Below are 27278 nucleotides of genomic sequence, written 5' to 3' on the forward strand. Positions count from 1 at the left end.
AATAAATTATAATTTTTATAATTGGGAATTGAACTTTTTTCCCAAACCAAAAGCAGCTTCACATGTATTGAGACCAGGATTCACTCACTCTACAAGAGACTTTTAAAAATATCCTCTATAAAGTGACATAAACCTGCATATGAATTATTGAGGCTTCTCTTTGCAACAATTAATTCTATTTAAAAATATATCCTTGATAGTTATCAGATATTCCCTCATCAGAATTTGTCTCCAGAATGCTGTCACAGAGTATCTTCTTAATGGGATTCCTTGAACAGTCCTAGCTGAAAACACCTCCACTATATTGACTTGTTTCCTTTAACCTTTATATATAAGAAATCCTTTCAATCGGGAATGGCTCCGAATGCCAGCCACATTGGACTGCATCACACTTCTGAAGGACAAACTGTCTTTGAAAGGGTTGGGAGCCATAGGTCTTGACCCACAAGGAGCCGGCAAAAAGGCAGACCCTGTTCTAGATGCCAAACAGCATTGCTCAGCATAGTTTAAATTTCGGAAATCACCCTTGAGCTGCTCATTCCCTTTTGAGCCCTTTCTCTGTAGTTCATGAATTTCCCTCCCTCCATAATGCCTTGCTCTGTCTCAGCCGATTCCTGCTCAATAGTGAACCTTCAAATCAATTTCCACTTTTGTTATTTCTACTGAATAGAAATCGGTGGTAAATTCCACTTCAATTCGAACGAAGACCTAGGTCAGGACATGCAGAAGGGCGTCTGCCAAAGCAGGGAGGCACTGAGCTCTGAGTTCTCACAGGGTCCTGGAAACTGCACAGGCCATTCAGAATCTGAATGCGGAATATTCATAAAGTGATGGACCCCATCATGCCTGAGTATATTTTGCAATTAGTTATCACAAGAGCCCTCTCTGTCAGCTAGAGTGACTGCCTCCCTGCCTGCTACCTTCTGGTGCTCGTCAGTGGGAAGGGAGAAGGCCGAGCAGTCAGAGCACAAAAGCAGCTTTCTCCATCCTATCTTTCCGTGAAAGAGGAAAACATCTCTTTTTTTCCCCAAATTCCTCATAAACCAAGGTGCCCAGGGGGCAGTTCTAACTACTGTTCTGGGTGATTTACATGGATTTTTATTCTCCACTATTCTTTGGGGGAGGTGATTAATTTCTATGGCAACCACTACATCACAAGACATCCATGCTTACTCAGAGATACTGTGAGTGTGGTATACCTTCTTTAAAAAAAAAAATGCTTAAAAGAGAATGGGAGTTCCCTAAGTGAGATGCTGTTTTAAAGACACTTGACTACTCTGAAACAATACAATCTGGAGTGATCTGGGGGCTTGCTTTTGCTGGAAGGAAGAAAACAGGAGGAAGAGGGGTCCCAATACTGAATATAGTCTGCACTAAGAAATGATTTGAGATATAAATATACAAGGTTTATAGCACCTAACAGTGTGTGCATGTCTAAGAGGCATTCCAAGGAGTAAAAGTGGAAGAAAGGAGCTGGTTATCACTAAGAAATAAGTGTTGCACTTCCCATCAGTTCTGTATCTCAGTGTGCATCATATTGATTTCACAAGTATCAGTAGATGTCTCTGTGCCATTCTTAGTTGTGAAGCACAAAAAGCAGAAGTCAGACAAGTTCTGAGCTTGTCCTTAGAGCTTTAGCATAATCAACACAAGAAACTGATTTTGTTACCACCAGTTCTCTGAGCAGCATCTTCTAAGAAAGCCCAGCAGGGAGGCTAAGGACGTCGAAGTGCAAGGGATGGGCCACAGCCACGGACAAACTACTGGCTTGTGCAGCCCTGAAATCCCGGTCAAGTAGGTGTCCCCGTCTCTTGGATCAGAAGGGCCTCCTAAAAGTTCACATTTTCCAACCACCTCCAAAGGAAAACTTATATCAACCTCAGTTACTACAAGTTCTGGAAATCTCATGTGGTCTTTTCATTTCCCCCAAAACATCACATCCTTCTCGAAAAGTTACACCGCAAAGAAAGTTTTAGGAATGAATGCTTTTGGAAGTACTGGTTCTGTCAGAAGAAAAGCCTCAATTTGTCTAAGATTTGGTTCATCTAGCATTTTCCATCCTGGATTTGGGTATAGAAAGTTAATTTATCTGGGTAGAGCGCACAGGAGGCTTTTAAAAGGTGTTCTTTTTTGCCTTCTCAGTAGGTATAGTGTGATGGTTAAGATAAGAGACTCTAAAGCCAAACTAAGTTCACATCTCAGCTTTGCTACTTCCTCTGTTATCTGTTTATGCCTTGGGTTCCTTCTCTGTGAAACAAAGATAATAATAATTGAAAAAAATTGAAATGTTTTAGGCAACAATAGTAATAAATAAGCAAGTATGTAAAGGTCTTTCCCACCTCACCTGGAGGCACCTCTTTATCCAGTTTCTCAGAATCCAACAGCAACAAAGAAGCAGAAAACTGCCTCAGGCGTTCCTTTGTCTGTACCCTAGTACCAAAGCTAAAGACAGTTCTCATCCTCCCCCCTGCAGAAATCCAGAGAGAATTCAAGAGAGGCCTGGGCACGCTCCACTCTTCCTTCCCCTCCCTCTCACAATTCCTTCCCCTCCCTCTCACAATTATTTACATCTACCTGCAAGGTGAAAAATCCCCCTGTGTGACTCAGGCGCATTTGGGATGTAAAGATTATCAAATGATGTGAAAGGAAGTGAGTGAACCATATGAGAATGCACACGGGAGGGTTTAAGCCATTAGTCAACCATTTGCTTAGAGAGAAATGGGCCACATTCACTCAGGTGAAGATAGATCTGGTGATTTGAAGAACATCTTTGGGGACCGTCAAGAGGAACCAGCTGCAGCCTTGTCCTGCTGAGTTCCTGAGACGGGGATCTTTAAAGAATGACCATATGTACACTAGGATTGTTTTTTGTTTGCTTGTGTGTTTGTCTTTATAACAGTTTTATGAGATATAAACTAGGATTGTTCCAATAAAAGGGAAAAGAACAAACTTTTTTGGAAAGCTCTATCTTTACTTTTGCAATGCCAGTAACTTTTAATGAAAAAGAATATGAAAACGAATATATGCATGACTGGGACATTGTGCTATAAACCAGAAATTGACACCTTGTAACTGAGGACACTTCAATTTAAAAAAAACCAACTTAAGTTCTGATACGAACTCACAATTATGAACATAACTAAATCAACTGCCTGCCAGAGTCAAACTGGGCCCAGTAATCTTCTAACAATCAAATAACAACAGTCCAGTTGGCCCTTGAACCACACAGTTTGAGTTGCATAGGTCCAATTCTACGTGGATTTTTTTTTCAATAGTACTACAGTGACACACGATCCACTGGTGGTTGAATCAGAGAATGCACGGCTGCAGACACAGAGGAACCGAGTATAAGGAGGGTCAATTGTAAGTTACAATAGATTTTCCACTGCATGGAGGGTTGGCACCCCAACCCCCATGCTGTTCAAGGGTGAACTGTAATTATAATAGCTGATGTTTATTGACTGCTAACATGGACCAGGTGCTTACAATATATATTCATGTTCATAAGATCTCTATGGGATAGATACCGTTATAATCTCCATTTGATAGATGAGAGTATGGAGGTTTAGAGAGCGTCAGGGTAAAGGACTCAAACCTGGCAGTCTGACCCAGAGCAGTGCCCTTAAGCCCTGTTCTTTCTCTGCCCCTTTACAAATTTACCCTGGAGAATTCTCTGAGTGCAGCACACAATGGATTTATTTTACTCTATAATGACCCAGATTCATTCACCTGCTCAAAAGCACTTACTGAGTGCCCACTGTGACAGAAATCTTTGCTGGAACTGTAGGGAGTTACTAAAAGAAATAAGATTGGGCCCTGCCTCCTAATAGTTCACAGCCGAAGGAAGATAAGATAGGAATACAAACAACCATATTTCAGGGGAGTGTACGATTTGCAGTTAGAAAGGATGAGGTGATATGAGCATTAGGTTGTACCACCATCTTTCCTAAGACAGCCTTTGATGTTTGGGTACCTACTGGGAAGCTAATTTAGCATTAAAGCTTGAAAAGAAGTTTTCCTAGGTCCTTTGCTTTGAATCAGTGGAAAAAATTTTAATTCCATATTTAAATTCTAAAGTTTAGGGCTGGCTTTCCTCTCAAACAGGCAAAGGCACCAAAAAAGAGTGTTCCCACAAATGGCTTCAAGGTACTTCTGCCATTGAAGAAATATAAAACTGTCACATCCAGTCTAATCCTAGGAGGTGTCCACTGGGGAGTTTCCTTCCCAAGGAGGTGTCCACAGGGAACTGTCCATGGTGAGAGGCCTGAGTGTGGCCACACAGTCCACCTGTTCTAGTGTGACTTTCCATCAGCCCTGGCTCCCAGACCCCCAAGCCCACCAACCCAGAATTAGGCCTCAAGAGCTAGATGGTACCAACCACAGAGCTGTATGTTTTGTACTTAGGAACTAGACCAGGAATAGGCACATAATACAAGCAAGGCCAAAGTCATTTTCTGGAATTGCTATATGGCTATGAAAGAGCAAAGCCCCTTGTTTCTTGCTTGCTGAGTTGGAGAACGTGAGTCCTACCTTCCTCATGGAGAGATCCTGTCAACAGAGTAAAGCTAAGAGGAAATATGTAGAGACAAGAGATGGAGCAAAAGGCAGTCCTGACAACATCCTTTTAGCTCCTGGGTCCAGCTGTGCCTAAAGACAGTGACCTTAGACGTCAGGAGGACAAGAGACAATAAATTGCATCCTTGAGTTAGGTTTCTGTTACTGGGAGAAAACCAAAAGGTATCGACTAATATTTGCTGTATAAAATGTGACATAATAGCATGGGCTTCAAAACCAAGTCCTAGCAAGCCATTCAGTCTCTGTGTGACTCTGGGCAGTTTAGCAATCTCTCTGACTCAATATCTTCATCTTTAAAATGGGGATGAAGGTTTAAGAAGATTAAACAGGATAATGCATGAAAAGCACTTGGCGAGACTGACGTATGGTAATCCTAGGACCTCTGAGGGCTACCAGCAATACAGTCACCATCACCATCACCACCACTGGAACAGTTAACTATACGTGTCAGCTTGGCTTGATTATGGTGCCCAGTTATTCCATCAAACACTAGTCCAGGTGTTGCTATGAGGGTGTTGGAGATGTGAGTGACATCTACTATCAGTTGACTTTAAATAAAGCAGATTACCCTTGATAATGAGGTTGGGTCTCATTATTATCCAAACAGGCAAAGGCAGTAAGAGCAAAAACTGAAGTTTCCTGGAGAAAGAATTTTGCCTCAGGACTGTATGGTTACCAGCAGGGTAGGTGGCGGGAGGGGGTTGGTATAAATTGGGAGTTTGGGATTGTCAGATAACAAACTACTAGGTACAGAATACATGAACAACAAGGTCTTACTGTTAGCCCAGGGAACTATATTCAATGGCTTGTAGTGACCTGTAATTGAAAAGAGTATGAAAAAGAATACGTATGCGAGTTTGTGTGTGTGTATGAAAAACTGAATCACTATGCTGTATACCAGAAACTAATACAACATTGCAAATCAACTATACTTCAATAAAAATTAATTAATCAATTTTTAAAATGACTAACAGACATCCTGCCTGAGTTTTTTCCAGCCTGTTGGCCTGCCCTACAGATTCTGGACTTGCCTGTCCCCACAACTGTGAGTAGATTCCTTAAAACAAACATCTCTGTCTCTTGTGCTCTCTATGTAGATAAGTTAATGTTTGTCTATTTATATTTATAATATATAAAAACATATTTAATATATATATGTAAGATACACACACACACACACACACACACACACACACACATCTCCTATTGGTGCTGTTTCTCTGCAGACCCTGACTGATACGCCCATCATGACTTGCCATGCTGTTCCCCACCCCTCTGCAGTACTGATCAGAACGTGCTCCATAACCACAGACAATGAACAGCTGGCTGCAGCAAGCCACTTGTGTATCTGATTGACTTCCACAACTGTTCTCCAAGAAGCTAGAAATTGCCATGCTCGTCTTCATCGAAGACCTAAGTACGGCATCTCACAGTGGAACATATGAACATAGAGCCAACTAATATCTGCAGCTTACACTTGATCAACTTCTGGCATAACTCTAATGCATGACTGGAAATTCATCATAGGAAATAACTATTCTGGAGGCCCAGTTCTCATCTCAGAACTGTGCATTGTACGGTTTCCCAAGGACCTATTTTTCCAAGCATTAAGTCATCGTGTCTGCACCAACTGATTTGTAGGAAGATTGGTTTGTTTTTAAGCAATGCACAAGGAAAACTGATTGGCCCTTCCCTAACTAATATGCATTGACATCTAAAATTATAAGTCGAGGCTTTGGCTACAGGAATTGATTCAGACTGAGGAAGCTGGAAGCAATGCATTATCTCCAGTGATGCAGAGAAATTTCCTCCATGTTCAGCAGGGAGCAGGGTCTACCTGCCATCTCCTTCCTTTACCCACCCTCTGTGAATGGCATTTCTATCTTCTCTCTTATTTACTGCCCATTCACCATGGGGCCAGGTTCTGTGCTAAGCACCTCATTTTTTTTTTTTCTTGATTATTTTTTCCCAAAATCCCCTTTTCTCTCAAAGCAGCATATTTCTGGAAGAGATGAAAGTTACATATTTTGGATAAAATGAAAGTAGAAGGAAAACTTGCCAAATGCTTCTTAAAAGCTGCAACACCTGCTGACTAAAAATAGCTGCTCACAGAGCCCAAGGAAAGAATCCGATCTTTTCTTTCAAACTCTGGCTTGAAAAAAAATCTATCTCCATGAATCTGTTCATCAGCCATTGATTAGCTTCTCTAATGAGCTTCTCTTATGACTGCAAGAAAATACAAGGCTGCTTTGTGGGCGGCAAATGGAGGGAACACAATCCAGCATGTGCCTATACCTCAGGCTGAAATTCTGAGCCCAGAATTTTGAAGCTTGGTGAAAGCACATCCATCTCGTCATCATTCATTCATTCAACAAATATCTGTCAACTACAATAGCTACCATATGACAGCTGTTCTAGACAATTAAAAAGGGGGGAAAAAAGCAGACAAAAGCCCCCACCCTAAAAGAAATACACCGGCTTTCAGATAGAGCTCCCAGTGGCGTCTCAGCAGAATATTGTCACTGCAGAGAAACCACAGGTGTTTTGGAAGAACTTGGTCTCAGCATCTCCCAGGACCAAGGTTCCTTCTCTCCCTGCCCAGTGACTTCAATACCCCATCTCTCCTCTCTTAGCCAAAAATAAGCACACCTTCTATTTATCTTTTGGGGGTCTTGATTTCTATTTCTTCTCCTTCCAAGAGCAAGGATTATTAGAAATTTGTTGCCTATACAATAAATATAAATCCTTCTCCCAAAGAAAATATGATAGCACCATAGTCATACTTGTTTTGTGATTTTCATGTGACTCTCAATTACAAGACTACAAAGGTACTCAGATGGAAAGCTCTTCCACTGTCTTGTTCTTGTGCCTCTTCCTTACACATTTATTAGGCAAAGTATTAATAATTATAATGGCTAACATATCTCAGGCACAGTGCCAAGAGCTGTAAATATCTTACTTATTCCTCCTCAATGACCCTATGAGGTAGGTGTTCTTATCGCAATTTCACAGATGATGAAACTAAAACTCAGAGAGTTTAGGCAACTTGCCTGAGGTCATGCAGATGTCACACCAAATAAAACTGAATACTGCCCACCATCAAACCCAATTCACCTTACTTTTATGTAGCAATTACAATCAAAACCCATGGTTTCAGAAAGGAGAGGTTCAGGGTATGTCACAACCCTACATTTCACCTCTGCAACATCTCCTAGCCAGACTCCTTGAAACCAATATTGCTATGCTCAGATTCATTGTACTGCAGGCAGCCAGAGCTTATGAAGATGTAAATCAGTCATGTCATTCTTCTGCTTAGGGTTGCCAATACTGCTCAGTACTTTTAAGATAAAGTGCACGCAACTTAACAAAATTCCAAAGCTCTGCATGATCTGGACCCTGCCTGCTCCTCCAGCCTCTAACCTCTCTCTCCCTTTCAGGCATAGCTGCAGCCTTCAGAACAGATTTCATTTCCCAGAATGCACCATGGTTTCACTCACTCACAGTTTTCTGATGTGCTGTTTCCTCTGCCTAAAACACCATTCCCTATAAACCCTCGCCACACACACACACACACACACACACACACACAAACACACACACACACACAGAGTCCTCTCTTTATTCTGGCTGTCTTCCTCATTCTCCAGTTGTCAGCTTAGCTGTCACATGCTCAGATGCCTTCCCCAGTCCCTTGTATCACCTGCTCCACAGTTCTCCACTATACTCTGTGAGATCTTTCACACACCCAGTGTCTGGGACCAGCCTGGTACAACGCAGGCTCAGAACAGATGCTTATCGAACAAATGAATATATGCACGATGTGATGAGGGAGCCTATCATCCAGCATTTCAGTCTCCTCAATATAACTGTCTAATCCAGGCCTGCTCAGGACTATTGAAGTGCCCCAGACTGTATGGATATCCACGGCACCCATCACAAAAGCCCCTTCCTTCTACCCTCTGTGCAACCCCATCCTGGGAGAACCAACCCTTTACACTGCAGACTGGAGCAAATCTGCCTCCACTCTTCCTTGGCAGATGTGTTCAGACTGCAAGAGATGAAACAGCCTTGCTAGTACTCATAGAAGGTCACCAGTTTCAGGGCAAAGTGACAGAGAGATGTGTATCTGTTAAGGAAACGCTCAGTTGCAAGTCAAACAAATCCCAACTCAACCTGGTCAAAACAGTTAGGGTATTTATTATTCCATAAAATGGAAGTGCAGTGATAGAGCATGCTCCTAGCAGGCAGCACTGCAATCAGCAGCTCAATCAGACCTTCAGGGACTCGGGTACTTTCCCTGTCCCCCCTCTGCTGTCTTCAGTATCAGTGAAGGCTAGTTCCCTTGGTGGTCATGAGGTAGCTGGCAGTAACAGCCAGCAGCAAGATGGCTGCTTCTAGGGTCAAATCCAGCAGAGAAAGAGAAGTCTCTTCCCCCTCACCACCAAATGTACATCTTTCCCTTCAATCTGATTGGGCCAGTCTGGGGCCTGTGTCTGCCCCAAGACTGACAACAATTTGTGGAAGAATGTCAAGAACTCACTGGCTTACACGAACCACTGAGGTAAAATGGATGCACTATTGAGGGAACCAACAGAGACTCTGGAGAACAAAATCTCCAGAGCCAAGGAGAGAAGAGAAAGAGTACACCTATCTCCATCTACCACAGGTACTATATTTTTCTATTTCTATTTGCAATGGCCACTGAAGATGTCACATGTAAATACTCCCTTCTCCTTTGGAATGTGTGGTTGTATTTCTTCTTGCTGACGTTAGCTTCTCTCCAAGTTAATCATCTTCTGCAGACATGCTTATGTGAGTCAGCATTTAATATTTACAGGCTTATTGCTTACAGCAGCTACAGAAACTGCTTCACTCAACCCTGCACAGAAGCGATACAAATGGTATCAAGAATATAAGCCAAATGACTTCATTACTCTTTTTCACACAGGCAGATCTTGGATCATATCTTAAAGCAGAAGTTGCCATCACTCCACGCTGGAGAAGGCATCATACCTTAGTGATGCAACAAAGGCTGGAGAGGAGAAGGGCTGTCACAGTTAGAAACCCCCTGATACTGTCCTGCTCCCCTAGGTGTCACATTTACATGTTCTGGAACAGGAATTTTAAAACCAACTAGCTTTTAGGGGAAAAAAATGTATGCTAATGTCCATTCTATGCCAGTGCATACAACTTGTCAAGTTATCCTGAGTCCATCTTTGCAGGGTTTATCTAAGTATACTGAGGCACCTAATACTTCCCTGGTTAGAATTCTAACCTAGCACATAGGATCTTTAATTTCTAAACTCTCTGCCTGGGCTCTCTGCCCCCCAGGACATAAGCACATGGAACCACTGCTGAAATGGCTGAGCTGTCATTTTATTCTAAAGGACCAGCGCATGAAGAAGAAAGACTATACATATGCTTTAGAAATAAATGTCATTTGATTTGTCAGACAGTCTTTGGGTTTTATTGTCATGTATAATCATATACCATAAGATCTGGACAGAGATTTAGTGATCATGTATTTCAAATGACGTGTCAAATTCTCATAGCTGTCACATAGATACATTCTCAAATATTGACCAATATGCCTCTGAAAATCTTCCAGTGGAGTGGTGCTTGATCCCACTGGTGAAGAGTTGTGGACAGACTTCAAAGACAGCAAAGTTGACCTCGTGGACTCCAACACATCTGTGTTTTTCTCTAGTCCAAAAGCTCTCTCTCTAGTGGTACAATTTCCTCGCTGTAAAAACGTGCCCAATGTTCCATGCCCCAAAGACACCTTTGAGCAATGCTCCTTCCTTCCCTGTGACTAATTCTAGCTATTAAGAGGAAGGCAATCTAAAGGACTGACTGAAACGATAATTGATCACCTAGATTAAAATATACTCGCAAGCAGAGAACTAACCTTATATGTGTTTGCATCTGTTAACTACACTTAGGACTGCTTTCCTTGAAGCAGACATGCAAAGGATATATATCTAATCTTGTTAAATTGTCCCAGGGTGATGTAGTTAAAAAAGAAATTTAACTCAAATTAATTTCTAACTGATAGAAATTGTTTAGAAAAATATTTATAAATAGAAATAAGATATGTTCTCCCTTCTCCCTGCTTACTTTGAGCTAGGACTTCTAACTGCTGTACAATTCTCTTACCTTTCCTTCCACAGACCACCAGAAGGACACCATTAGTTCATTAAATAAATATTATCAACATTATTATGCTCAAGGACTATCCTGGGAACTGGGTAAAAAGCACTAATCAAGCCAGATGTGGGCTCTACTTTCATGTAGTCTTCTTGGCAATCAGTTTCCTTCTTTTTCCCTGTTATCTCTTGGGCATTTTACCTACCGGTGATGATGATGGTGATAACAAAATAACTTTGAGTGGGACTTTCTATATGTCAGATGCTAGTTCTAAGTGTTTTATATATATATAAGATTTTATATTTGCTTTATATATAAAACATATATATAAATATATATATATATGATCTTTTAGTCCTCACAGTAACCTCACAACAAACAGATAAGAAATGGAGGTCCCCAAGATCAGAACATTCAGATGCTACAGCAGGCAGTCTAGCCGTGTTCTTAACCACTGCTGCCTATGATGAGCTGGAAGTGACTTCTATTTTCATTTCTACAACTGACTATCCCACAGGAAATTTCTTGGCAGACAGAATTGAAAACTTTTGAGAAACAGAGTTGATAGAAATGTGCATTGAGTTTTAAAGTATGAGTAGGACTTAAGCAGCACCCTGCAGTGTTTTCCTAACTCTGGCACTATTCAAATTATCCTTCTATACTTTTTCTATATCCCCTACCTTTCCATAGCAGAATTTAAAAAAACTAGAACTTAAATTTATTGAGTACCTACTCTAAGCCAGGGACTATGACATACATTATTTAAGAAAATAAAAACAGAGGACATCAACTTGCTGAAAATAATTTCTCTTTTGAAGGGGTCCCTAGCAGATGATTTGACCCTTCATGCAACAATATTTATTGAGCACTTACTTTATGCCAGGTTCTATGTAAGATGCTGGATAGAGAACATCCTCATGGACTTCCATCCCATTTGGGAGGGTTCAGACAAGTAAACATAGAGTGTGAAATGATAGGAAATAGCCAGCACATGGAATGGGACATCTAACCCGGACTTGGGGGTTGAGGGTCAGATGTCAAGGTTTTCAGATGCATAGGTGCCTTTGTGTTTTGGTTAAAGAGTTACAATGTCTTATAGACTGAGCTTCTGTATCAGTTTAGATTGTACTGGGAAGCACTTGTTGCTCTGCCTAGAAGCACCTTAAAACTGAGGATCAGGGTTTTGTAATGCCATTCATTGCTTTTCTTTATTCATTTCTTAAGTAAAAAATATTTCCATAGAGAATATTAATAGTTTGCCAAAATGGAAATTTTCACATAGAATGAAGGTATCTTTGATTCATTTGCATGTCACATGCCTTCTGGGACTTTTCTTTTATTGTTCATTTGCTGGCATTTCCCTAAGAAGGGTCAGGCAGGAATCAACATTCCCCTCATGAAGCTAATTACTTTAATGGTTAAAATAGCAGAGAATATTAAAAACATCCAGCTAGTCCTCTGCAAGACTTCCCCACCCCCACTCAAGCATTCCATTTCTTTCTGTATTTCGCTTTAAAAAACCTTTGCTTTTTGTCTTATCTCCCCCAATTACCATTTGGAAGAATGTGTGGTAACGTGCATTAGACTGGAAATTTCTTCTTTAAAAAAAGAGTGCACTGTTCTCTGACTCCTTTACCTGCCTCTCCAGGAGCAACTAAAAAGGAAGGGAATTATCAGGTTCCTAAATCCAATGAGCTGCCTTCTAGCCATGACAAAGAAAAACAGGGCAATGACCATTCTGCTAAAACTTTTCGTTGTTGTTGTTGTATCTCAAGTCACCAACACACAGTGCAACAAACTGCACTCGTGGTCCACTAGTCCATCCCACACACATTCCTGCCTGCATCCTTTGCATAATCATTGTCTTCTTCGACAAACATACCCAAAATGAGCAGTCTGATATCCAGTGCTATAAATACTTTGGATGGTGCTTTTCCATCATCGAAGGCATGCTCTCAGGTTGCAATTAACTTTGGGGCCAAGGAGGTAATAATTATGGTCTCCTTGCATTGGATGTAGATGAGTCCATTAATCAGCATTAGAGCTGCAAACAATCAGTTTTCTAAAACCAGCAAGCAAGCACCTCATCGCCTACACTTCTCTAGGCCTTCACTAGGAAAGGTCAATCCAAAATGCATGTATCCCTTTAGGGGCAGGAAATAAACAGGAAGCATCAAGGAAAGGAAGAACTAAAAAAAATAAAGAAAAGAATTTTGCTTGAAAAACACTAAAATCACACAAATTATTAGAATTAGAGCAGGCAAAAAAAGGTAAATTTTTGAAGTGAAGTCACCAGATTCATTACCACTTGGAAATGAAGTGTTATAATGAAACTATATATGGTTCTGGGAAACAGTGGGGGTTTGGGGGGGCAATGGCTATGTAGTGCCTTGTTCCACAGTTGCAGTCACACTTTCAGATATAGCTAGCTCATAGGTAATTCCACACTGAATATTTCTGTTTTCTTAAGTGACACCAATTCAATGGGGTTCCTAAATAAAAACTAAACACATTAAAAATAAAGCATTCTCCTTGAATGAACTCTGAGCCAAAAAAAGCATGGTAAGGAAAGTTGAGGGCTACCTTCAAAGAAGGAAAACAAACTATTCCAAATGGAAAATTATTCTCTAACTATCAGTATGTGTGTCAGAGACAAACAGAGCAAGATAAAAGAGACAGACAAATGGAGAGACAAAGATTCATTACAATTAACATCTAATACACAGCGAAGGAAACCATAAGTAAAACAAAAAGGCAACCTATGGAATGGGAGAAAATTTTTGCAAATGAAACCGACAAAGGCTTGATCTCCAGAATATATAAGCAGCTCATATGACTTAATAAGAAAAAAACAAACAACCCAATCCAAAAATGGGCAGAAGACCTAAGCAAGCAATTCTCCAAGGAAGAAATACAAATGATCAATAGGCACATGAAAAAATGCTCAGTATCACTAATTATCAGAGAAATGCAAATCAAAACTACAGTGAGGTATCACCTCACACCAGTCAGAATGGCCATCATTCAAAAATCCACAAATGACGAATGCTGTGGAGAAAAGGGAGCCCTCCTACACTGCTGGTGGGAATGCAGTTTGGTGCAGCCATTGTGGAAAACAGTATGGAGATTCCTCAAAAGACTAGGAATAGACTTACCATACGACCCAGGAATCCCACTCCTGGGCATATATCCAGAAGGAACCATACTTCAAAATGACACCTGCACTCCAATGTTCATAGCAGCACTATTCACAATAGCCAAGACATGGAAACAGCCTAAATGTCCATCAACAGATGACTGGATAAAGAAGATGTGGTATATTTATACAATGGAATACTATTCAGCCATGAAAACCGACAACATAATGCCATTTGCAGCAACATGGATGCTCCTGGAGAATGTCATTCTAAGTGAAGTAAGCCAGAAAGAGAAAGAAAAATACCATATGAGATTGCTCATATGTGGAATCTAAAAAAAAAAAAAAAACCAAAGCCTAAATACAAAACAGAAATAGTCACATAGACATAGAATACAAACTTGTGGTTGTCAAGGGGGCAGGGGGTGGGAAGGGATAGACTGGGATTTCAAAAGTGTAGAATAGATAAACAAGATTATACTGTATAGCACAGGGAAATGTATACAAGATCTTACGGTAGCTCACAGAGAAAAAAATGTGACAATGAATATATATATGTTCATGTATAACTGAAAAATTGTGCTCTACACTGGAATTAGACACAACATTGTAAAATGATTATAAATCAATAAAAAATGTTTTTAAAAATCTAATATATTATTTGGGAAATAATATATATAACATATATGTTATATTTAAATATTTATATATCCCCAGAAAGATTCAGAGAAGAAAAGTGGAAGACAAAGAAAAGGTCAAGATACCATGGACTGATCATCTCCATTTGTCTGTGTATCTAGGAACTCATTTCCAGACAGTAACAACCCAATCTCTCCATCAGTAGATGGGTCAGTACAAGTAAATATACAATCTTTGTGAATACCGTGTCCTTGAGATGCAAATTCAGCTTCAGGACAAGTTCCCTGACTGGCTTCCAACCACGCGGATGCTCCTAATCCCTCGCCGCTGGGGATTCCGGAGCAATCACTGAATGAAATAACCAGAAAGGGAAATCCATTCCTGCACTCACTGGGCGATGGTAGTTTTTCTCTGGCTGGTTGTTGTGATGTTTCAGGCTTCCTCCATCACTAGCTAAAAACTGACCTGCACTGTTTTCAAGGATGAGTCACCTCCTTTTCGAGGGGCTTGGACGCCACTCACCAAGCTGTGCAGCACGGGAGGGACAACAGTTAATTCTGCGAAGCTGCAACTGCCCGCCCTAGCTCTCTGACTCCACACACCCTCCAGAACAGATCCCCCCTTCCCACCCTCTGTCTGCCCCAGGCACACCTCCCCCCACTTCCCCACCTCCCTGTTCTCAAGCTGTCACCCCGCCCTGGGATTTGCCGCAGCAGCCCCTGGCGGCCCAGCAGCGCTCAGCGCGGTCTGTAAGGCTATCTGTGGAGGAGAGGGCCCTCTCACAGGGCGCAGTGTTTCTCCTGCCTGCAGTGGGATCCAGATAAGGACAGAGCCTCCAGCCATCCCTGGCGTCACAAAGAGCCCCTCTGATCCCGCTGGCATCTGGGCTTCCCCTCATTAGCACATTAAAGCTGCTCTGTCACTTCCCTCTGAGCCGCTCTGTCTGTCCCACTGCCCGGCTCTAGGGAGCCTTTTAGGCTTACGCTCATTTTGACCCCTCCCCAGTTCAAGAGGCACGAACCCTCTCCCGAAGCCTGTCAAACTCTCCAGTACGAACCACAGGGACCTCCACATCACTGCCAGGTGCGATCAGTCCACAGGACACGTGCCTTCTGCCAAATCAGTCTTCCCAAGAGGCTTTTCTCAAAACCAAAAACACTTAAAATATATCTAGCTTTAAACAAACTTAAGAAAACAGACTTGTGCCTTGTTCATAGACCGGTGGGTTCCACTTCTGACTCTGACCGACAAGGCTTGGGAGAAAAACCACCGAACAGAGCAGCACCAGCATCCAAGTCTTCCGCGTGCTGAGGACCCCGGCCCGCGACAGCGCAAAGCCACCAGAACCCGGGCTACCGTTTTAATTGTGTGACCAGGAAAACAGCTCCATAGTTCTTGGCAGCTTTCCTAGCCCTCTCTCCCGGATGTTATTTCACTTTAAAATCCCCAAAATGCAATGGGAAATAAAGGGTTAAGATTATTTCAACCAGTTTACAAATACGAAAACTGAGGCCCCCAAAACTTAAGTCAGAGTTCCCTGAGACAGAACATCTCACATTCTGAAGGGGACACCATCACTCCAGGAGCCCAGACACAAAATCTCCAAATGACGTTTAATTCCCTCTTCTCTCTCTCACACCCCACTCACTCCCAAATATAATCAGGACCAAAATGCTACTGAGCTCCCCTAATTATGTCATGCACTAATATCTTGACTTCTTCACAGCTGAATTCACTGGCGGTTCTTTCTTGCCTCATTGCCAGGGTCCAGATCTGTCTGAGTTAACCCTGACCAAGACAGTCTCTAAACAGCAATAGCTTCTTTCTGCCAGTCACACCCTCCACCTCCTCCCCACCACAGAAGTCAAGAAAGCGCAGAGCACCACCCTGAAATCCTACCATATTTCTCTAGTTATGTTTCCTTTCTGACTCTTCAAAATGACTATTTCCCACTTCTCTCTGTACAAATATCCTACACCCCTCCCCCTAGCACCTTCATTCTTAATTGACAGACTGACCTCAGAGTTCACAGAAAAAGAGAAGCCACCAGACAGGAATCACCTTTTATTCCCACCACCAAATCTACCAGATTACCTTCCTTTACACCCACACTTGGTCCCTCCCCTCCTGGACCAAGGAGAGTGTTCTGGCTCCTCTCAAAGGCCAACACCTCCCCCTGCACTTTGGATCCTACCATCTCAGCCTTCCTTTATCCCATTCCCTCCTGCATATGCAGTGTTTCCCTCCCCACTGTCTCATTCCCATCAGCACAGACCTTTTGCATTATGTCCTCTATTAAAAGAGTCTCCCTTTAATCTGCTCCTGGTTACAGCAAAACTTTTCTAAAGTTATGCTTTGAACCGCCCCATCCCTCACATTCCCTCCCCAAATCATTCCATCCAAGCTTCCATTGGCACCACCACCTGAGCCTGTTCTGGTTCCAAAGTTTCTCTATGTTGATGACCCACCGATCATTTCTCTGCCCTTCCCTTGGTCAATTACTCTCAGCACGTGGACGGCTTATTTCCCCCCTTGGAAACACTTCCTTCTCTAGGCTTCTGAACACCACACTCTCCTGCTTCAGACCCCTCCTTCTCCATTTCCCTTGCTGGGTCCACCTCCTCTGACTCAGAAGCTGATGCACTCCCCAGATTGACCCTGGAACCCTTTTCTCCTCTATGGACACAATGTCCCCAGATGATCTTATCCCAGACCACTCAGTGACACCCAAATCCAGATCCTCAGCCCCTAATTTCTCCCCCAAATCCTGTACTAGAGCTGTCATCTGATATTTCCACTAGACACCCCTGCCAGAAGTAAACTCTTGACTTTTCACCCACAAACATGTTCCCCTCCCTGTCTTTCCCATCTTAGACAACAGCACCATTGCTCAACTAATTTCTCGAGCCCCCCAAACTGGAGTTTTTCTTTCTTCTTTTCCTTAAGCAGCCTCATCAAATCACTCACCCAATCCCAGAGACTCTACCTCCCAATGTGAACCACTCCAAAACACAATCGTTTCTCTCCACCTCCGTCACTACCCTTCAGTCCAAGTCTCCAACATCTCTTTCCTCCAGTAGCCATTTACCTCTCTTTCAATCCATTCTTCAACAGCAGCCAGACCACACTCAGTAGCTGCTGCTGTCCTCCTGGCTACCTACATAGTCACGGAACACCCTAGGTCTCTTCTGCCCTCGTGAATAGACACTTTCCTTGTAGCAAGTTTATAACCTTTCATCAAACAAGTATTAAACACCTGTGATGCTATAGGCACTGTTGGGTACCTTCCCCCCAGTAATCTAATCTAATCTCCCTCTCCCCGAACCTTGTCCAGATTCTGTTCAAATTGCAGCAGTTCCATCTCCATCCTGGCTGCCTCAATCTCATTTAGACTTCTGTCTCCATGCCCCTAAATGGCTAATAGTAGCCCCGTGACTGATCCTCCAAACCCCAGTTCATCCCCTCTCCATTTGTCCTACAGATTTTGCCCAGCGTATCATGTTCAGGCATACCTCTCATCAAGTCCTTTCTCTACTCAATAATCTGCAAAAATAATAACCCACAGAATGAAATCTAACTCCTTTTAGAGTGTCTAAGGCTTTGCATTATCTGACTCAATCTTACAATTGTAGCTTTATCTCACTCTGCTACTTTTCTCCCAACACATAATATTGTCAAACTGGACACTTAATCCTCCTCCGATCTCTTACACCATATTCGGTTCACCCCTTCTGTCATCCCCCTTCTTGCATGTTTTTCTACCCTACACATCTGCTATGGGTCAAATGTTCATGTCCCCCCAGCATTCATGTGTTAAAGCCTTACTCCCCAGTGAGATTGTGCTCAGAGGTGGAACCTTTGGGAGGTACTTAAGATTCAGATTTAGATGAGGTCATGAGGGTGATGAGCCCCCTTGATGAAATTAGTATCTGTATAAGAAGAGACCAAATCTCTCTCTCTCTTACTCTCTCTCTCTCTCTCTCTCTTTCCCTCCCTCTCTCTCCCTCTCCACCATGTGTAGACACAAGAAGACAGCTGTCTGCTAGTCAGGAAGGCCCTCAGCAGACACAGAATCTGCCAGCACTCTGATCTCAGACTTGTCAGCCTCCAGAACTGTAAGAAACAAATGTCTGTCATTGAAGCCATCCAGAATGGTATTCTGTTACAGCAGCCCAACCTAAGACACTGTCTTCCAATGCCAAGGTCAAATGCCATCCCTGAGCCCTCCTGCCCTGTCTCCAGCCTAGCCTCTCCTTCCTCTGTAGTCTTCTAAAAGCACTTAGCTGTGTGAATGTAAAAATTGGTTTCTCTACCTATAACAAGATGACAATAACTATTGTTATCATGAGAATAACATAGGATGTAAAATTTTATAATATAAAATGTATGTTTTTTCAAGTAGTGCCTGTAAAAGACAGAATAAGTTTAATATGGATCACGTATAGAACAACTTATTTCTATTATTCCTGTATCTAGACATTTGGAAGCATGCAATTAAGTTTTATACATAAACATTCAGATTACAGATTAAAATTATTCATTCTCAGTATCAGTCCCTATGCCAAGTTACCAGTTACATTTTGAGGTTCTTCAGATCAAGAATAATGTTTTGATATGTATATGTCCTCCAGAAGAGGGCTCAATCTTAATCACAATAAGTGATTAAGAACAAATGAATGTAGAAACAATCAACAGAGTGAAAAAGCAACCGATGGAATGAAAATATTTGCAAGTCACATATCTGATAAGGGGTCAATATCCAGAACATATAAAGAAGTCCTACAACTCAACAACAAAAATTTCCCAAACAATCCAATTTTAAAAATGAGTAAAGGACTTGAATAGACATTTCTCCAAAGAAGATACACAAATGGCAAACAAGTATATATGAAAAGATGCACAATATAACTAATCATTCAGGAAATGCAAATCAAAACCAAGAGACATCACTTCACACCCATTAGGATGGCCACTATCAAAAACAAACAAACAAACACAGTGTTGGCAAAGATGTGGAGATATTGGAACCTTTGTGCACTGTTGGTGAAAAGTCAAAATGGTGTCCTGTTATGAAAAATAGTATGGAGGCCCTTCAAAAAATTAAAGATAGAACTCACATGTGATCCAGCAATCCCACTTCTGGCTATTTATCCCCCAAAATTGAAAACAGAATCTTGAGGAGACATTTACACATTCATTTTCACTGCAGCTTTATTCTCAGCAGCCAAGAGATGAAAGCAACCTAAATGTCCATCAACAGTTGAATGGATAAAGAAAATGTGGTATATATATATATAGGAATATTATTTAGCCTTAGGAAATTCTGCCACTTGTGACAGCATGAATGAACCTTGAGGACATTACGCTAAATAAAATAAACCAATCACAAAAAGATAAACACTGGATGATTCAATTTATATGAGGGATCTACAATATTCAAACTCTTAGAAACAGAAAATAGAATGTTGGTTGCCAGGGTCAGTGGGAAGAGAAAAGAGGAGTTATTGTTTAATAAATACGGAGTTTCAGTTTTGCAAGATGAAAAAATTCTAGAGATCTGTTGCATAACAATGTGCATACATTTAACACCACTGTACTGTGTACACTTAAAAGTGGTTAAGATGGTCAATTTTATGGTATGTGGTTTTAGCCCTTGAAAAAAGAATAAATCAATGTGTACTTGTATATGTTCATGCCACAGTCAAGAAATATACCAAATATTATGGCATATTTTTTTCTTGTGTCTATTGGACTTTGACTTCCTGAGTGTTTTTTTTTAGAAACATAATCAAGAATTAATGTGTCTGAACAAGGTACAGTGAATGCTCATTGGCCTGAACTCAAATGAATGAGAAAGCTTAAACTAAAACCTGATGGTGGTACATTCACATTCTGCATTCTACTTTCATGAGAAATGGCAATTAAATAATAAATCAGCTCTTCCATTAAGTAACTTTAGAACTATATGGGCAGCCAACTCAATTTCCTGTATCATCTACATCCATAGCAGTATACAGTAAAAATAGACATCTTTTATTACGGCCCTGAAGTACTGAAGGATCCTGAGAGAGTAAAAGGTCAAAGAAAAATTACATAAAGATAGGTCCATTTTCTTACACATTACTTCCTTGGAAATGCACTATCTTTATCTGAGGTAAACCAAATATTCCCTTAATTTGAGCATTCATTTCTCCAAGCTCTGTTCAAAAAAATAAATAAATAAATAAATAAAAATACTGGATGATCTTTTATTTTTATAATTTTGTCCTTTGGTTAAAAATAAATGCATCCTTCAGACATCTTTTGTTAACTACTGATCTTAGAAATGTCTGGTCTTAATCACACCAGCCTGTTCCATTTGGAATATTTTGTATCAATCATCCTCATTAATAGTTGGTCTTCCCTTTTCATTCTGACATCTGTTAGAAGGAGCAGCTTGAGGAAGAGCCTCACTACCAATTTTTTAACAAAAGCCTTCTTATTTGATTAAAAAAAAGGATCACCTAAACAATAATATATGTCTTCATCAAGTGTACCTAATATTTAGCTCAAGCGTAACTCTGTTCCTGACAGCTGTTCTACTGTTCACCGTGTTCAGTCCACCTTACTCAATAACTCAGAAAAGCTGTATATACATACTCTCCCAGCATATAGGGTAACTTCCCACATGGATATAGATTTTACATAGGCTTGCTACCAACTCTCCTACGTATCCTCCTTAATGCTCGTTAGTCTTCAAAAGAGTTTCAGAAATCAGAAAATTAATGAAATAAAACAAAATGTGAGTTTCAAATCAAATGAATGAAAGACCCAAGGTCACACTTGAGGTTCCATCCTACTGTTTACTACAAGACTCAAAAAGGCAGAAAACCCTTTATAACTTAAGACAACACGGTGCATCTCTTATTGGGAAGAAAGTGGGTCAAAACCGGAAATTCACGGTCATTATTGTTAAGATCTGAAAATAATATTCAAGTGGGGAAAGATAAGTGAAACCGCACACATGCAAAAACCAAAACAAGCTATCACTTGTTTTTCACAAACATTTCATTCAGGAATCATTTTAGAGGAAAAAATCTTCAGATACTACAGAGATCAGTACCTACTCCTGTTAGGTTTCTAAGAAATCTGCTGGTATCAGCAGTTTCCCTGAGAGGGTCATCAACTGTTGCCCTTGAAGTATTTTCTTTTTTGTCATATCTTGCTTGCCTGTGGCAGGGTAATAAATACTATCCCACGCTAAGAAATAAGTGAAGAGGAGTTTGCCATAATTTTTTCATTGTTTGAATCAATACATTATTCAAAAACTCTGGGAATTAAAGAAGCAACAATTATCCCAGCATTTAAATCATCTTGCATTTCTTGCATCCCACTGCCAAAACAATTTTGAACCGGGCAGGGCAGAAGAAGGTGACACACCCCATTAACTGGTTAAAAAAAATTCTCTAGCACCTTGTCTTTCACCAAAACCATTGATACTTTTATAATCTAATTGTTTTACAGGAAGTATTCAATCAGTGAAATGCCCTATTTGTTGTATACGAAAATGCACCAATCCAATTCTGCAAGTTTTTAAAGAAAGGGGAAAAGATAGGGAGCTATACTGAGGAAATAAAATGACGCAGGGCAATGTAAGACACATTTCATTAAGGTAACACTGTATTTTCATTTTAAGCTTCCTGAGAGCAAGCACCTTTAATTACCAACCAGTACTTCTCTCTTTGCTACCCCTAGGTACACAGGATATAGATAGCATATGTGTTTGCATTTTCTCCTCTGGGTTGGCAGGTAGTTATTGTTATAGACCAGTCAGTGGCAGGCAGTTCACCAGGCTTATGCTGCTCACACTCTACAACTCCTCACCCCATCGCACCATCCTGTCTCTCAGCACTGCCCCTTTGACCCAGTGGGATGCTAAGAGTAACCAGCAGTGGTGCAATGCCTCACTCCGTCACTGAAGAGACGCCACTGCCCAGCTCACAGCAACAGAATGTGGCCAACAGTGTATCTACATGCCAAAAAGTTAGAAGGATATTTTTTCATATTGGCTCCAAACTTCCAGAATTGCAACGTCACTTTCTGCTAGCGGCTAAGTTGCTGCATGTCAGAAGCAGATGAAAAGAAACAACTAAAGCCCAGAAGATAAGTGGTTGATAGGGCAAGGGAGGTGAAGGAAATAGAAGTATTAAGGAAAGAGGAAGAGGAAAAGGAGAAGAAAAAGAAGGAAAAAGTGATCTTTAGCTTTTAGAAGATGAACAAAGATGCTTCAGATATGGTGGCACCTGATGGGCCAGCCTTGCAGCCATTACTCACAAATCCAACACACCTGGAGGGTTGAAACCAGAGGGGAGCCACACCTAAGCCGAGGCACAGGAATGCAAAAATTCCACTCTCCCAGATGCTTTTGCTTTTTCTTAGAGCCCAATCATTCAGCAGCCACTACTAACACTGTCTCCTGTTGGCATAATCATGGAGCAAAAGCCAAGCCCAGCAGCATGCTAATAAAATTATGCCACCAGGATTTTTACACTTATTCTGATTTTTTTTTTCAGTCTCCTTACCAAAGGCCCTCTTTCTTAAAAGAAAGATTTTCTTCTTATCTTTTAAGGTTAAGGAAAGACCATTTGCTCCATACAAAATATAACACTGAAAATTCTGAAGAACTCTGGAAGACAACTAAATGTTTCAGTTGATGTCTAAAGGCCATAATAACCCTAGGATTCCATTCACAGATGTACCTTCCATGAAATACCACTGATAAAACCTTTTAGTCTATGCTCCTTCTCTATAAATTAGGAATAGTACAACACATGTCACAGTTTCCTGAAGGCTTAGTAAAACAAAAGGTTCTACCCACCATTTACCACGACTTCACTAAATTTGCTTTTGATGTTTGCACAGCCCACCCCACCTTACACAACAGAATTCTGCTGAATAAATGAATCTGTGCAAAGCTTTACACTTTCCCAAGTGTTTTCTTCAGTATCATGTCACATAATTCTCAAAACCATGGTAAGAGAGGTAAGACGAGTATTATAAACACATTTTACAGGAGAAGAAACCAAGAGCCAAGGAGGGGAACATCTCTGCCCCAAGCCAAAGGGCTGGTTAGTGGCAGAGAAATGATAACAAACCAAGTCCCCTCACTCTTACCTCATTGATTTTGTTCTTCTGGACTCTAAGATTCATGAAATATCAAAAATACCCTGCACAGAATCAATAATAACATAATCAAGCAAAGAGAAATGAACTGTGGCACCAGTTTTTTTCCCAGTTTGATGAGGGAAATGAATAATTAACATATTTTGCATAAAATTTTAAACAGCCAATGACAAGTTACTTACAATTCAAAAAAACCACAGGTACTCATAAAAGATAGGAAGCCCACATAACATGTACTGAGCCAGTATCTTCTTGGTTTATTCTGGCTCGTTATCTTTTAAATGTAATGTTTTGTAAGATGTTATTCTAAACTACAAATCAAAGTAAAGTAAAGGCTTGAGTTTCTATCACCAACTCTTGGCTCACTTCACAATGAATTTCTTCTTTTTGACAGTAAGTGCAAACACGCAGAAGTACCCACAAGTAAGCTAATATACGTGAAGTCTTCACAAGGGGCTCTTGAATGGTTTGAGATTTCATATAACTAAATTAAACCATACTCCGAAAATAAGGAGCCTTTCAAGCTTCTATTACTGCGCGTATTTTGTGCTCCCACTAGAGCTTTAAGCCCCAAAGAACTCGAGGTCAATTCCTTGGGGAATCGCGGCTACCCAAAACAGTGCCACACGGAAACCTGTATAAACTGAGCAACCTTAAGAGTTACCCCTAACAGATGCATCGAAAAGCACACACGTACCCAAATAAGAACACACAGAACCAATTCCCTACGTGATTTTTAAGTGTCAGCTCTTGAACCATTTCAAGTTACTTAAGTAGAAAAAGTCCCTTTCGCATCACAGCCGACTCAGCGGCGCCAGGGGGACCCCATCTTCAAATCAAATGGGGTTCTCAACCTAAATGCCTCGTCCTTGATCCATCCACTGCGCAGATTTCAGCACTGGAGGCGCCGGCAACCAGGGTTCGCCTCCTCTGGCTTGGGGATAGCCAGGTGCCTCCTCCGCACACCCTTCCCGCAACATTTCTGCACTTTGCGTGGGTCTGACCCAGGCCTGTAGCCGCCCCTTCCCTGCTTCCAGCCAGGAAGAGTCGGAGCGGCAACTGGAGCGTCAGGCGAAAGAAGTGGGTCCCCCGTCTGCCAGCCGGGGCTGCCGCCGAGACCCAGTCACTTCGCGAGGGGGTCGGAGACCTCCGGTGGAAGCGCAAGATCCGCGACCTCCACGCCATTCCGGCAGGCGCATGCCTTCCCGCCTCCGCCCCGGCCACCCCCGGGTCCCCTTCTGGCTCCTGGGCGCAAAGCTGGGGCACGAGTGGGAAACGGAGGTGAGGCAACACGCGTGTGCCAGGGTGCGAGCGCGCACACACAACAGCGGGGCCGGCAAGACCCCGCCTCTCCCCGAACTCCCGCCTCGGACCAGCAGGAGCCCGGGTGGTCCAGGGCTCCCCGCTCCGGGACAAAGCTGCCGCGGCCTCTCCGCCTGCGCAGGGCGCGTCGTCTCCCGCTCTCCTCCCTCTCCCCGGCCGAGACTCTGTCCGTCCCAAAGGGCCTTCGGGCCGCCCGGAGGACGGAGAGGTCCCCAGGCGGGCGCCAGCAGCCCCTGCCCCGCGCCCCCGCCGCCGCTCACCTGTTCAGCACTTTGCGGACCCTCTGGCGCACGCCGGCCCGGGAGGAGGCGGACAGGCGTCCGCCGCCGCCGCCGCTGCCCTCGGCCGGCAGGTTCTCGATGGTGGTCACTACATGGTTCGGCGGGGCTGGCGGCGGCGGCTGCAGCTGCTGCTGCTGCTGCTGCGGCTCAGGGGGGATCATCGCGGCGAAGGCGGTGGTGCGGCGGCTATCAGAACGCGGCCGGGCGCATTGTGCGCCGGCTCCGGGCCCGGGAATGCGCGGAGGACTCGGCCGGGCGGCCGCGGCCCGGGGAGGCGGTGCTGCCGGCCGAGCGGCGAGGCGGCGAGGCACCCGCGGCTACGGCCGCCGCCCCCGCCCAGCCCGCCACTCACTCCTCTCCAGTCCCAGTGCGCGCACCCTCGCGCCGCCGCCGCCTCCCGCCCAGGCTCTTTCCGAGCCGCGTCCGCAAGTCCTGGCACGCCCCGCGAAGTGGCTGCGAAGGGTGTCGCGCGGGGGCGCCCAGCGGCCTGTCAGCTCAGGAGACCCCCACGGAGAGAGGGAATGGGGCTCCGGGCTTCGCCTTCTCTCCCGGTGCCCAAGTCTTCTCGGGGCGAGCGGCGGCAGTTGTGCAGGCGCCGCCTCAGCGTGTCCCCCGCTCGCTCTGAAGGCTGCCGTCTGTGTCTCGCGGAGTGAGAGACCGAGAGTGAACCCGGAGAGCCGGGCGGGGGCGCCGCGGCGGCGGCGAGGAGGGGGGGCCGGGCGGGGGACTCTCGCTCTGCTCTCGCCAGAGGGCGCTCCCGAGGTCCCTCGTTGCCCCCTACCCTCCAGTCCCTGGTCCACCGGAGGCCCATGGTCTGGGTTGTGGTGATTGTCTTGTTTTACTTTGGTTTGGGGGGCGGTTTTCTGTGGGTTTTCCCCACCGTAGGGTTGAAAACAGATCTTCTTTAGTTGGCGGGTCTCCCTGCTCCTGCCGAGACGCCGCAGAAACTAGCACCACCATCCTGGGACAGCGACAGGATGCTGAGACCGGTGCCCGCCCGGGATTACAAACCCAAACTCGAGTACCATAAATATTACACCTACAGTCACCTGAAGGGCCTGGAGGGAATTGGAGGGGAAACAACTTCTCACAAAGAATTCATTCTGGGAGCTGGAAAAAGCCTATCAGACCAACTCAGAGTCTCCGTTTCATAGCGCTGTGAAAGGAGTGTAAGCAGATTTGAGTTCCAATCGTGGCTCTAAAACTTAGCAGAGACTCCCTAAGCAATTTACTTGAATTCTGAGACACATTCTTTGTGCAACGGAGCTACTTCTCTCCGTGGTGCTGTAAGAGTTAAAGGAGGTAAACCACCCAGCAGGGGGCCCTGACAGCTTCTTCAGTGGTGCTGGGACCAGAGATCGCCACTCTCAAAAGGGAAAACCCCTGTGTATCTGGCTCAGAGATCTTACATCTGAACACCATATTTCTACCAAAGGAAACTGATTATCTGTCTCAGGCATCTTTTAGACATATTGATCCGGATCCCAGTTAATGATTGACTCTTAAGAGAGAGAGATGTTTCACATTTTCCTTTATCTAGATTGCCTGGATAGGGATTCTACAGTGAAAAATAATACATACTGTAAAAATGTTTCCATTTCAGTTCAGTATATGGAATTATTTGTCCTGAATATGTTTACTAGATAAGTATGTCTACAGAAAGGCATGCTGATACCGCCACTGAATCCAAAAGCACTGGAAACCAGCAAATAAAAAATACTGGTGATAGGATTTGCCACAGAGAAGGGGGTCAAGGAGAAAGTAACACTCAAGAAAGGAATGGACTATGTCTGATTAACAGAGGGGGAAAGGGAAAGGAAAGGATAAACATATGAGATTCCTTGTTTGGTTAAGAAGTTCCAGTAGGGGAGAGCATAGCTCAGTGGTAGACTGCATGCTTAGCATGCCCAGAGTCCTGGCTTCAATCTTCAGTACCTCCATCAAAAAATAAATAAGCCAATAGTGGGGAGGGGATAGCTCAGTGGTAGAGTATGCTTGCTTAGCATGCAAGAGGT

General features: G+C 43.0%; 1 protein-coding gene across 1 annotated transcript in view; it reads right to left on the reverse strand.

Annotated features, from left to right (window-relative positions):
- The window catches only part of SLC35F1 (solute carrier family 35 member F1), a 352447-nt gene extending 326518 nt beyond the window's left edge, over nt 1-25929 (reverse strand). Inside the window, exon 1 of the mRNA XM_074368432.1 lies at nt 25243-25929. Within this exon, the coding sequence (XP_074224533.1) occupies nt 25243-25424 (182 nt within the window). The 5' untranslated portion in view covers nt 25425-25929. The remainder of the gene's footprint in view (nt 1-25242) is intronic.
- Nucleotides 25930-27278: the final 1349 nt, after the last annotated feature.

Source organism: Camelus bactrianus, chromosome 8, assembly GCF_048773025.1.
Source record: "Camelus bactrianus isolate YW-2024 breed Bactrian camel chromosome 8, ASM4877302v1, whole genome shotgun sequence".
Lineage (NCBI taxonomy): Eukaryota > Metazoa > Chordata > Mammalia > Artiodactyla > Camelidae > Camelus > Camelus bactrianus.